Here is a 13,935-nt window from a genome sequence, read left to right on the forward strand (position 1 = left end):
TACTCAACAGCTCCTAATGTGTTTCTATAGGCTCTAAAATTATCAAGTTTAAAGTCATCTGGGCATTGAGTTTAGTAAAATAATAGGAGGGTGGGGAAAGCTTTGCAAATGTTAAATATCCCAAGTTCTTCGGAACCTCCATGGCACAAGCACTTCAAGGCTGGCTGTGCAGCTGCAGAGGCAAGTGAAGGGATGTGCCCCCAGGTGAAGAGGCGCACACACGCCCCTTTCACGTCTTGTCTCTAACCCAACCAAAAACAGGGCCCTGAGCCCTTGGGCCCACTGCCTTACCTTTGGCTGGGGCTCGCTGTGGGGGCCATCCTGAGGGTAGAGGAGGAGGGGGATATTGGCCATGAAGGGAGCCACCACCTCAGCCATGTCCAGTTCCGGGATCTTATTGGACTCAAGCTGTTTCTGGTGATTCAGCTCTGCCAGATGTTTCTGAAGAGACTCGCAGAGATCGAGAGCAGAGCACACCTCCCCAGGACGGCTCTGTGGGAACGAAGGCCAGTTGGAAATCCTCTCCCCAGAGGCAAACAAAACAGGCCAGCTGGTGCCTTTGAGTCAGTCCCTGTCCTTATCTCTTAGCTTGACTCACATACATACACCCGCTCACAGGCATCTCAACTAAACCACCCAACCTACTCTCCGTCCAACTCCCCCACGATGGTGGCTCCATCACCATCCTCCCAGCAGTTCACGCCACTCCTAACTCCATCTCCAGTACATCCCCTCCATCAGCAAGCCCAGTCCATTTCTCCTCTGAAACAGAATTTGCACCTGGCCATCTCCACTGTCCCCATCACGTCTCACACCTGACCGTCCTGCCAGCTTTCCCTCTTGCAACTCCCCATTGGTGGCACCTAGACCAAACCCTTTAAAATAGGTGCCTACGATCATGTCGCTCCTCTCTTTGAAACCCTCCAAGGACTTCCCACTGCCTTGTGATCCTTAAACAGCCTAAGGCCTTGCATGATGGGACTCATCTTCCTCACCAAAACCTTGGTCCTGTCTTGGGCTCCTGCCAAGCCCTCTCAGTTTTTTAAGCCCTTCCTCTTTCTTAAAAGTCTTTCCAAATTCCACAAACCTGGCTTCTTGTTCATTGCTGAAAACCCAACCTCTAGCATATGGTTTATGCACAACAGATACTTTTTGAATGAAAGCTGAGCATCCTTGTAGCTGAACCCACAAGTACACTCCCTGAATTATTCCTTAGGATAAAATCACAGAAATGAAATGAATTGCTTGTTTAAACGGACAGTTAAAAATTTGATGAGTTATCAAATCAGCACCTATAAACGTTAGACCAGTTCACGTTCCTTCAGTAATTCTACAAGTTCCCATTTCATGTACCTCCCCAATCCTTGAAAGTTACAAGCAGCGTGTTCTGCCATGCCAAAGGCATTCTGGATGTCACAACTGTCGCAAAGAGCTGTTGAGAAAATCCAAACCTATGAGCATACTTCTCACTGTAATCACTCTATTCCGGCCTGGGACCTCCCCAGGGCCCCAGAGGTGCCTTGAAGGAAGAGCCTGTTCTCCACCACGTACCATTTGTCCTTTAATCATGTCCAGGATGACGGGGAGGTAGGAGTCGACTATCTCCTTGCACAAGGCAGACATGTTTGGCTTAGGAAGCCAGTCACAGGTCCTCTCCAAGTACACGAGGATCTCTTGCTAGAGAGGACAAAGGCAAGGGTCAGACCAGGATGGACTTCTCTGCAAATGGGCTGAAAGCAGGAGGCCCCTACAACTCCTAAAGGTGGGAAGGCTGGAAACAGCGGCCCTCAGGGAAGAGGACTGGGAGAGGGCTAGTGGGTAGCCATGGCTCTGCTAATCAATGAGGCAAAAAGCAGACCTGAGCATTATTCAAAATGAAGACCCTCTGGGCCTGCAGCCCCACAGGCACAGGGAATTCCAAGCAAGGACAGCCAAAATGGACGTAAGGGCATTTAACACCTAGTCCAGGGGTCAGCAAGCTAGGGGCCAATGCCTGTTTTTGTACAGTCTGTGGCTAAGAATAGTTTTTACATTTTTAAAGGATGGGGGGAAAAAAAGATTATGTGACAGAAACAGTATGTGGCCCCAGGCCCAAATTATTTCCTACCTGGGCCTAGACCATTCCTCATTAGACCCCCAGAGTCACAGCTCTTTACCGAACTGATGTAGGTGGCCACATGGCCACTGCTCGCACACAGTCACACACACTCGTGGCAGCTCACCTCAGTGGCATTGTCTTTCAACATGTCTCCCGCTGCAGTGATGACGTCTTTACAAATGTCACAAGGAAGGGATTTCTAAGAGGAAAGAACATGAGGGAGAGAGAGCTGTGTTTGTAGGACATAACTCACGCCCCACACAGCTGGAAACCCCCTTAGCCTTTTTCCTATTTTATCTAACCAGGACATGATCATGGCCACATCTGACACACCAACATCCAGGATCCCCAACCCTTCCGAGAAGCACTGGGACATCACAGGGGAGGCTAGGTGTGACTGACCAGAATACTCTGTGCTCCTACAGGAAAGATACTCTTTTCTTGTAGCCCCTACGCCTCAGCACCTCACCCAGTACACACGGCACAGGCTGAATTTCATATTAATGCTCAACGCTGTGAGGAAAGAGAGGCTCAGAAAGCTGAAGATCAGAGAAAATCGGTAATGCAGCTCAGCGTCACCTGGGACCAATATCAGCATCACAGAGTTAAGGGGGTGGGGCAGGGAAACAAGTCCCAGCCAGAAGTGGTGCTTCCGCGCACTCACAGGGGCACTGTGACCTGCACGCTCCCTACCTTCCACCTCCCAGGCAATCCTGTGCTCAAGTGAAGGCCACACATCACCACCCCAGAGCTCAGAGTCATGACACCAGCCTTCTGACAAGCCTGGGCAGCCAGGGACCCACATGACCCTTGGGGAGCTCCCTTCTTGATGTCAACTGATTTCCGACCCATGAAGAAGGAACTAACATGTCTGGGTGAGATGAAGGACACCTGTGAGCTCCCCTGCATTTAGAGAAACCCATGGGAACCTTTGGACCTAGTCAGGCTGCTCTCATGCATGGGGCCACCCAAGAGATTCAGGCATCCACGAACCTGTCCTATCAAGGAGAAAGATCTGAAGTCCTCACTTAATATGCATTAAATTTGGAAAGAGGAAGCAGGAGTAAAAACAAGATCAGAAGCAAATTAGAAACCAAATCTGAAAGTAATTTTGGCCAGAGAAGGCAATTTTCCAGTGAATTCAGAAACTATTTCTAAAAGAGCAGTGTTACTTAATTATTTTTCTCTTACTGAAGGAGTACTAGTGGCTACTGAAAAGTTTTAGAACTTGAACTCCACTCAGAGAAACCTGGCCACAGGATGCAGCACTCCCAGTGCGAGCCAAGAGCATCTTCGGCAGCTGGCCGGTGCAGCCAGCAAAGCTCAGGTATCTCCTGGGAGGGTTCAGGTTACCTGAAGAATGCACTTTGGGTTTGTCATCTTAGAGTATTCCCCATGAGTGTTAAGAGCTCCACATTAATATGCTATGGTTAACATCATTTAGATGAAAAGTCAGTGGCATCTTCAAGAGGTGGAAGCAACCCAAGTGCCCATCAACTGATGAATGGATAAAGACGTGGTGTGTGTGTGTGTGTATATATATATAGGAAATATATATATACACACACACAATGGAATACTACCCAGTCATAAAAAAGACAAAATCATCCCATTTGAACAACATGGACGGACCTGGAGGGTATCATGTTAAGCGAAATAAGCCAGACAAAGACAGACAAATACCATATGATTTCACTCATATGTGGAACATAAACATATAGATAAAGTGAACAGATTAGTGGTTACCAGAGGGGAAGAGAGTGGGGGAGTGGGGGGAGGGCAAAAGGGGTAAAGGGCCTCATACGTATGGTAATGGATAAAAACTAGACTACTGGGGGTGAGCACGATGCAGTCTATACAGAAACTAATATGTAATAATGCACACCAGAAGTTACACAATATTATAAACCTATAAAATTAAATTAAAAATCAGTGGCATCTTTTCCAGTTTGACTATAGCTGAAAAGAAAACTTTAAATAGCTACTAAATTCTAGGGTCTGAATTAGTGATCTGCCCAACAGGCAGACAGAGTAAATATCAAAAAGGAAAAGGATTTCAAAACTTTAACATCTACTTTTTGACCAAGGATAGAGAGCTGTATCCAGGTGCCCAGTCCTGGCAAAGGGAGCTGCGAACCTGCTGGCCCTCTATCTGGGGCAGAGGTGGGATCTGCACAGAGGCCTGGAGGGCAGCATGGAGCATACGGTGCAGCAGACACGGCAGGACCTCATCCTATCTCTGCCACCAAGAGACTGGGTGACCTTGGGGAAATGGAACCTTAACCTCTCTGTGCCACCATTTTCTCTGTGGTACAGTGGGTACACCCACCTACTGGTTCTGCCTCCCTCACAGGGGCATCGTGAGGCGCAAACAGCATGAGGCGAGAGAAAGTGCTTTGAAAATGGCAGTAGTTATGGATGCTCTCAAGGGACTGAGGACAGTACTAAGGGCACTCACCACCGTCGGCTTGTTCCAGACGGTCTGCAGGCAGTGCTTGATGGCCCCACAGTCAGCCGCCGTCTTCACATTCTGACACCACACGGCTGAGCCTCTGGTGCATTCTTTCAGGCCCAGGACAGGGCTGGCTAGAGCTAGGGGAGAACCAGTATGAGGCAGCGGCCTGTTTCCCTTGCCCCAGGTCCACCTCACTTGTTTACCTGGGGCGAAGGGCTAGCCCTGGCATTCAGCTGGACGCTCCAGTGTGGCCCATCGCCCAGCCATAAGAGAGACAACCACAGAGCAGCACCACGTCCAGGCCGGCAGCTGCACCATCATGGAAGTCACGGGGCTGGAAGGGACCCACTTACCTGGTTTACTTTTTCCCTCTCACACTATTTTAAATAGCTATCAGGGAGAACAGTCCTTTTCATCTTTACAATCTGAGAAGGTTTCCATGAAGTAATGAAAGAAATCACAAGAAAAAAGACTGACAGGTTTAAATATAAAAGATTTCAACTTCTCAACAAAGAAAAACAGCCAAAGTTAAAAAAAAAAAATCTATGGTGAAAACACTAAGATTCACACCCTTGTTACATAAAACAATGGTTCTTACTGTGGTTCTCGCAGAAGAGCCCTTTTATAAATCTATCATGTGAGTTTTTACACATAAACAAGTTTGCTGGAAAAACACCAGAGGACATAACCCTCTAAGATACCACAAAGTGAACACGTGACCGCTCAAAACCAGGTTTGTGGCGTTCAGCTCCTGTGGTAATGAGAAAGGACTCGGGCAGGAGTCACAGGCACAGACTGGGATTAGGAAGAAACAGAAGAAAGGTTCCGCCCCACCTGGGACCAAAGAAACGCAGGTTAAAGAAAGAAGGTGCCAGATTTTGAAAGTTAAGTTAGCCAAGAAAAAAAACCAGCCTTGTCACTGAATAGTTAACAGGTTTGTAGTAAAAAAAAAAACAGCATTCTGATAAGGCTGATAGCAGTGTGACTGGTGAGTACTTGTTAATATGTTAACGTATTTCAAGAAATGAAAAAAAAAACCTCTTCAAAAAGTAGCCTACTTCTACAAATACATTTTAAGGAAACACAGCAATTCAAAGGGGTAAACTATGATATGCATAAAAATATTAAGTAAAATTTATAATACTAAAGAAAGATGTACCCCGAATGGCTAAAAAGAGGGGAAAAAACTAATGATACTCTTAGTAAAATATTATGTAGCCGTTATATACACTTATAAAGATTATGTATATCAAACAGAAAAAATGAATCAAGAATATGAAATTACATACGACTTGCACAAAAATCAGAAAAGAATAACAAAGCAGGGTGGCTGGCTAAATTAACTTTCAGTGTTATGTTGTGTCTGTATAATTTTTTTTTAATATTTTATAAATTGCCTTAAGGGTGCCTATGTTTTTAAAGAGATGAATGGTACCTTTGATTTTGGAACCTCACCTCTAACCCAAAGATTCAGCCTGGCAATGAGACTACAGGAGGTAGCCGTGGATGGACGGCGGCACAGGGAGCACACTCCAGCAGTAGCTCAGTAGGGTGGACCCAACTTCTGTTGGAAATAGGAAACAGCTGGCCCAAGTCTCAGACAACCCCACAGCCACCTAAGAAACTTACTGAGAACTCAGGAGTCGTGCTGCACTTGGCTTCAACTTGTAAGCCAAATAAGAGCGCGGGAATTCTACAGACACTGTCACACACAGTACACAAAGCATGGTCGTGGGTGCTCTCCCTCCAGGAGAGGGAAGGAAATGAAAGGCTATCATTATTAGCTTTCCCAGCAAAGCTACAGTTCCACAAACAATTCACACAAAGACTGAGTCACACGTCCCCAAAAGCTCAAACCAGATTATCTGCCCCTTGCAGACACCAGAAAATGAATTATTAATCTGCTATCCAGGTTAGAGCTTTCTCTGCCCCTTGAGAACAAATATCACAACATAACCAGTTCACCAATGCAAGTGAACGAGCCACATTCCAGAAGCTGTTGGTTTGGACTCTGGTTTATGTGGGAAAACATGCGCCAGATTCAAACAGTAGAAAGGTCCCCAAATGGCTCACGAAAGTTCAGTTTAGTAATGTAGTCAAACTAGGCTGGGGCCAGCCCTCAGCCACATGTCTGGGGAAGTGGGAGAAGGAGAAGCAGAGTCACAAGGGTAAGGGTGTGGGGGTCACAGAGGCAGCACGAATGGGACCCCCAGACCTGGCAGCTCCTACCAGCACCTTCTGTGATCCTCCAAGGCACTGGTCCCCCAGGACCCCTGAAAAGCACCCACTAAGCTACAACTGCTTGGTTCTACCTCCAAATTAGGAGGAAGGAGCCCCAATAATGAACAAGAAGCTACAAAATGAGTCTCTAGGCAAAGGAACACACACACACAGTGACACACAGCAAAGCCAGATGGCCATCGGCAGACCAGAGCCTGACTCACAGAGAAGGGCAGGGCCCGTGAGCAGTCTCTGCACAGAGCCTCACCACCATTCTCCATTCTTACACATAGTCAAGAAGAACTTTGATCCGGAGATTTTCTCCAACATCCCACCCAAGAACTGGCTACAAGTGACCAGAGTCTATCAGGTTTCGGGAACACAATGCACTATCAGAGGCCCAAGAAGCAAGAATACTTTGTAGCCTGTTTACTCCTTCTACCAACTTGAAACAGCAATCATTACAATAATGGCTTTGTTATTTGTTTTGGCTAGGCTATTCCACACTAAAAATAATCTTGGGAAGCCCCTTTTATCTGAGATTGATCCAGCTAACACAAACCCAAGGTCATTTCCCACCCAAGCTGTTATGTTCATCAGTGGCCTACCGCATGGCGGTGGAAGGCCCGATCTCAGATCTAGAGGGAAAAGGTATGCTTGGCGGCCCACCTCGTGCACGTCTGAAGTCATCCAATTCAAGTCTCACACAGATTTCATGGACACTAAGACATGAAGCTGAGATCCGAGCTCCTAGAAATTCAGTTCTTGGCAAGACATCGCCTTTTACCTACAACCTAAAGGCAAATTTATCAAGCTGCACAGTATGAAAAAGGTCTGTGGTACATAAGAGACGTGATTTCTAAAGACGACCCAATGTATATTAACAGAAAAACAACTGCGTGTCCTCAGGATCGGGAACTCCAGGCTGAAACACAAGGCTGGGCGATGCCTGCGAGCCACCTGCTGAGGGGCTCAGGTGCTCACTTCAGGAGCTCGTCTCCTGAGAGGGAAGCAAACAAGCAGTCAGAACACATCTGGGACACGAATCCTTTCCTCCAGAAAATGCACTTACCACAAAATCCTCACACCACTTCAGGGGGCTCTCCAGCACTAAACCACCTGTCCAGGGACCCCCACTGTGGACTGAAAGCTCTAGAGGCAAGCACAGTTTTTCTCCACAGAAGTGGGAAAACAACTAAGATGAAGGCAGATTACCAAGCACAGTGTCCTCAGGTGGGAGACCAGAGTGAACAGCCACAGGCTCTGACCCCACAGTGGGAGAGACCTGTTAACAGAAACACAGGGAACCACACGCCCATGCGGGCAGCAAAGAAAATGACTCACTGCCTGGGGGAACTAGAGAAGGCTTCTTCAAAACAAAATTTGAAGTGGCACCTGAAGATGGAGATATGAAAGCCTGGCTAAGTGGACAGGAGATGGGGAATTCCTGAACATTCCAAGGGAGGGCACACTAGGAAAGACCTCATCTGGCACGCATCCCTACGTGACGGGTTCATCCTGTGGCCAAAAGCCCAAGTTAGTGTTTTAACAACCCAGGGCTGATGTGGCAGGACTGAAAAGGAGGTGGGACATTCAGGTGACGGGGCACGTAAGTGGAATGGAAAGCTCATCCCATAAAAGTCCAAGCAAGAAGCGGCGGCAGCAAGGGCTGAGAGAGAGGCTAAGAGAAAGACTCCAAAAGAGAGCTAGGAAAACGAAACTCACAGGGTTAAACTGAAAAGTGAAGTCTTTGAGGCTAAATGAGAAAATGAAACAGCAACAGCCCAGAGCACAAGGATGGAGGTGGCAGTCAAAGCCACAGGAGCCCAAGCTGGTGTGAGGGGAACGGCAGGGCACAGGAAGAGCAGAACACACCTGCACGCTTTGCTTCCTGTGAGACAGTGACAAGCAGAGCGAGGAACACAGCAGGTGGGGAAGGTGAGGGCACATGACACCATTCCTGAGTCCCCTGGAGGACTGGAGGTGCTCTGCTGCGAGCGAGAGCATTTCCAAGATTCGCACAGCCATCTTCACATGTGAAGGACAGCTTCCACCTATCACAGGGGAGCAGATCTGCTGTGTGATCTCAGACCCAGGCCTCAGAGCAACGGGTGGAGGTTAAGGGAAGCAGACCACAGCTCAAGGTGAGGAACATATCTAACACCCGCAGGGATATAAAAGGGGAATGGGCTGCCACATTAAGTGCTGACCTCTCCAAGAGTGGAAGCAGCCAAGCAGAAACAAAACGCCCAACCTATGAGGAATTCTGTACAAGAGGAATGCTGAGTGGTGAGCGGGGCTGGAAGGCCTCTTAGGGGCTACAAGTCTTCATTCTTATAATAATAAGGCAAATGACATTTTCAGTGTTTGTACGTAACCACTACACAAAAACTACCCTAAATCGCTTTCTGATGAGTTATTTCTCAAAACATGTTGCCAGCAAAGCTTTCATCTCTATCCTCATCCTCCCACACTCAGCCCCCAAACACCAACTTCCTTGTCTGAGGCAGTATGCCGAACTCTAAGAAAGTTCCTAGAATGTCTGCCTGACCCCTTGGAGACTTCTGACTGAATGTGTCACATGAAGACATGAACACAATTCAGGGCGACTCAAGCACCACACTTCTTATTTCAAGGGCCTGGCATTCAAGCCCTCAACATGAAAACGCTGGAAGGCTGAAATAACAAAAACCACCGTTTCAGAGACTCTAAAACCATACAGGCAAGTTTCATTCTGTTAAGACAGGCATTTTTTTTTTCTTTAAGACTCAGACTTCAATCGTATTTCCTTATGAAACGGGTGAGCGCTCTGGTCCCTTTTACTCTCCAGGCCTAGAAGAAAAAGAAAATAAAATGCTCTAAACCACTCCACACGTAGGTCATTTGTCAAAAATAGGCTGCAATGGAATTTTACTATATTGAGAACAGCTGCCACGAGCTGGACCAGCCATGGGCTTTTTGGCAGCTCTGGACTCTAGACAAAAAACCTCCGTGGGCCTGGGAAGCAGAGCTCGCCGAAACCGTGTGTGCTTAGGGGCTCTTATGACGACTTCTTGAGAAAAGGAACTAGACCTTAAGTTTAGAGTGAGACTTCTAAGGCAACTTACCCACCATCTAAATTAAACGTTTTCCTCACGTGGTACATTGAAAAATATATATATATATGATTTGTCTCCAAGTCCTGTCCAAATGACCCTAAGCAAATCACCATCGTTGGGAGCTTGTTTTCCATCTGTAAAATGAAGATGAAGCCATTCATGTCACTGGATTGTTCTGAGAAGCAAGATGAGATGACTGCGCACTTTCACCTGCCAGAGTACTACATCTCTCAACCATCATGCCCTTACCACTGTCTCTCCTGTATTTTAATTTATCCACATATCTCAACTCCCCTACCAGACTAGCTTTGACATCAGACAGTGAAGGGTTCGGATCACAGCTCCACCACTTCTAGTCATGTGGCCCTCAGGCTTTAGTTTTCCAATCTGCAAAATGGGCCAATTACTAGTACCCACTCCAAGGGGTTTGTAAAAAGTAGCCAATATTTGTAAAATAGTTATTGCAGTGCTGGCATGCTATGAAAGGCCAATAAGTGCTGTTATCATTATTATTATCCATCGTATCAACAGTAGCAACTTTCTCTGATCCACTGTCTTGCCCAGAACAGGTGTTCCACAAACAACTGAATCAAGGCTGTTGTATTTGCGTGCTCTACATTTAATCAGGTCATTAACTGGCAGCTCAGAGACCTGGACAGCTGCATCCCAACAACCTCAAAAGTTGTTGGTTACTAAATTCAAAACTCAGGAGTCACAAGGACAGTGAAACACAGGCCACTGTAAGGAGCCCAGGAGTTGATACTACACCTCTGGGTGCTAAACAAGAAGCTCTGTGTGTAATCCACACAGAAATTGAAATATAATGATGTACACCTCAAAAAATATAATAAAATGAAAATATCTTTAAAAAAAAAAAGCAGCAGAAGCTCTACATGAGCAAGAATGCAAGGTACCCACCAAGACACCAATAACCTGTGCTAACAGGTGACATGCTTTCCGTAATTCATGAAACTGGAGGTAGAGGCTGATTTTCCTCCAATCCCAACAGAGATGCCATTGTTCAAACATTTCTGGAACCCACCTTTCAGAAGAGCCCCCTCAAAACCTCTCCTTTTCCGGAAGGACGAGGAGGCAGTATGGCAACACGATTACTGCCCCAGTGCTGGGGGCAGAGAGAGCGGACCGAAACCCTGGCCTGCTGTCTACCACAGCCAAGACCCGGACAAATTCCTTACGCCACAATTACTGCACAATCTGGAAAATCAGGGTGCCTCTTCCTCAGGACCCCTGTGAGGATTCGTAAGGAAGCACTGACAGTGCCTCGTGCCTACGAAGCTCGGTTAATCGTATGACTAACTGTTAATGGTGGACTTGGGGGCGGCCGACCAAGGGGTGGGATTCACATTCTGATTTTATATTTTAGAATAATTTAACTTCTTCTCATGTTACCTTTAAAATCAGGAAATGTAGCTAAACCTAAAACCTGTTTCAGGGAACAACTATTGCACAACATGGCAGAGACCACAAGTTGCTCCCTATATCCATTCTCCACTCCTTTCACAGGAACAGAACTATAGATTTTTAGCTACACACATGGCTGCCAAGATTAAAAACTATGTTTCCCCATCTCCTTAGTAGCAGGCCGTCAAAGACAAGTGTGATGGCTGGAACTTTAGCAGCCAAGAGGGACCATGAGGAAAGGGATTAGACCTCAAGGATGCAGAACATCAAGCTAGAAGAGCCTGTGGCTCCAAATTCTTCTGAGAGTAGAACCAATATACTTAGCCCCAGACTGCCTCGCTCCTGAACTTACAGTCATAGATAGGAGCAAAAGCCACTATTATTCTAGGAATCTGTCATCTGCAGTCAAACCTAACTACTATTATACCAGCTTAATAATCTGCCTCATTCACCAGAACAGTCTCCAAATGACAACTCTTTACTAAGGCTTACCTCCACAGAGGATATCGGAAAGCCCATGTACACAATGTCATTAAAAAAGATTTTCAAAAAAAACCCTCAGAATGAAGGGGACAACCATTTCTTGAATGTGTACCTTATGCTTTATTTGTTAAAACATTCAGTCTTATTATTTTAGCCATACAACATCTGTTTTTCCTTTTAAATATTTTAGGTAACATATGCTAAATACTGTTCCAGTCTAGTTACCAAAAAAAAGGATAACAGAAAATGCAAGGAGCCTCCCAGCGCTGACAGTCAGAGCATACATTCCACAAGGCAGTGGATCTGCTGCCTGGGTGATGTATCACCATGGCAACAGGCAGGTTGCTAGGAAACCAAGCGAGGAAAACCCCAGGAGGGGCAGCATCTATCTCAGGTCCCCTGCATTCAGACATTTCTCAGAAGAATCCATGCAGTGAGATCCCTTAAGAGCAGGAGATAATGAACACACTCAACACTGACTACTCGATGAAACAGCTGGTGTCACAAATACCTTCTCTGGCAAAGAGCATTTGTCTTTTCTTTATAGGATCCTGCTTTTGGAAAACATTCTGCAAAGCAGAATAAAAACACTGCCCATTTACTCATTTGGAAGAGCGTGCGCTCAGAGGCAGCCTGCCTTGATCTGGAGGAAGTAAGGTCCAAACATTCCTCTTATCACAAAAGAAATCCGTGGCAAAAAAGCTCTCAAGCTCGCTAGGCTGACATCCCATCACCTCTGGCCCCAATAACCTATTATTTCTGTTATTTAAGACAAAGGTTCTTTCTTCCCAGCTTCTCCTCCCCCACTACTGCCTTGCTTTGTAACCTTCCTCACAAGCCAGATCATTCCAGGACAAGAAATTGAACTGCACAGGGAAGGCAATAGAGTCCTCAGGAAAATTACCTTGTGCAATGATGACTGAGAAACTGAAGGGCAAGGATCTTCTTGGATTGTACAAGAATGATACAATGTGGCAAAATTAATCCCAGGAAGAGAAATTTGAAATTCCTACCTAGTTCATTCAAGAGCACTCCAGTCCAATATAAACAAGCAAAGCTCTTCTTCCAAAGCATCACCTATCAGGTGATGAACAGAGATGCACTTAAATGACCTAGGATAAGACTATGCCACAACTGGACCACGAAGAAGTGAGCCCCTGGCATCAGTGCCCAGGGTGCAGGCAGAGGTCAAAGATGCATCTGTATGGTTCTCGACTGGCCCAGAGTGCTGCACAGGAGTCAATCCCGTCAGCCCGAAGCCAGCACGCACTCTACCCCATCCCTGCTAACTGGCTGGGTAGTCTCTGCACACTGGCAGAAGGCAATCGTATGCTAAAAAAGACCTCAGACAAACCCCACTAATATAGAACTTCAGTGTTCTAGACTTGTCCCACATGATTGCTTATTAACTAAAAAGTTTCAAATACATGTAAGTATGTCTACTATAAATGTCATTTTTGATCTACGTTAGTTAGTACTTAACAGGAATACTGCCTTCATTTGAAATGCTAAAATCTAGCATTCAGACCACAGCATTGCTCCAGCATTCTGACTTCACTGCTCTCACCTCAGAGGGCTGTTGGGAGGATTAAATCAACACTACACAAAAGCACCTGGAACAGTGTTGGGTACACAATCAACTCTTAAGTGTTAGCCCTTATGATGCCCGCAGTTCCTGCAAATCAGCTACACCAGTGGTTCTCAAAGTGTGGTCCAGAGAACACTGAGGGTCCCAGAGATTCTCTCAGGGGGTCACGAGGCCAAAATTCTCAGTAATAATACAGAGATATTAGCTGCCTCTCTGACTCCCTCACTCACAAGTGTGCACTGGAATTCTTCCAGAGGCAGACGCTGTGACAGACTGAACGCAGAAGCGGCTGAGAGCCCAGCCAGGTGTTCACAAGATGGCAAAAACCTAAAACGAGCCATTCTTCTCACTAAATATGTTTATGTTTAGGAAAACGGTTATTTTCATTAAAATTATGTTATCACGTAATGGGTTTATCATTATTTCTAAAGGATTATTTTTTTAATTTCATGAGCTTAATTTATAATGTGGTAAATATCAATAGATACAATCCACACAAACAAGAGCTCTTTGGGGTCCCTCCATAATTATGAGCATACAGGGATCCTGAGACTGAAAATTTGAGAACCAC

At 46.1% G+C, this 13,935-nt stretch overlaps 1 protein-coding gene across 1 annotated transcript in view; it reads right to left on the minus strand.

The window, feature by feature from the left end:
* The window catches only part of PSAP (prosaposin), a 30,177-nt gene that overhangs the window by 11,757 nt on the left and 4,485 nt on the right, over positions 1 to 13,935 (minus strand). The window contains exons 2-5 of the mRNA XM_005602450.4: positions 4,557 to 4,690; positions 2,223 to 2,297; positions 1,552 to 1,677; positions 292 to 492 (exon numbers count right to left, since the gene is read on the minus strand). Coding sequence (XP_005602507.1) covers positions 292 to 492; positions 1,552 to 1,677; positions 2,223 to 2,297; positions 4,557 to 4,690 — 536 coding nt within the window. The remainder of the gene's footprint in view (positions 1 to 291; positions 493 to 1,551; positions 1,678 to 2,222; positions 2,298 to 4,556; positions 4,691 to 13,935) is intronic.

The sequence above is a fragment of the Equus caballus genome, chromosome 1, assembly GCF_041296265.1.
Source record: "Equus caballus isolate H_3958 breed thoroughbred chromosome 1, TB-T2T, whole genome shotgun sequence".
In the NCBI taxonomy this organism is placed as follows: Eukaryota; Metazoa; Chordata; class Mammalia; order Perissodactyla; family Equidae; genus Equus; species Equus caballus.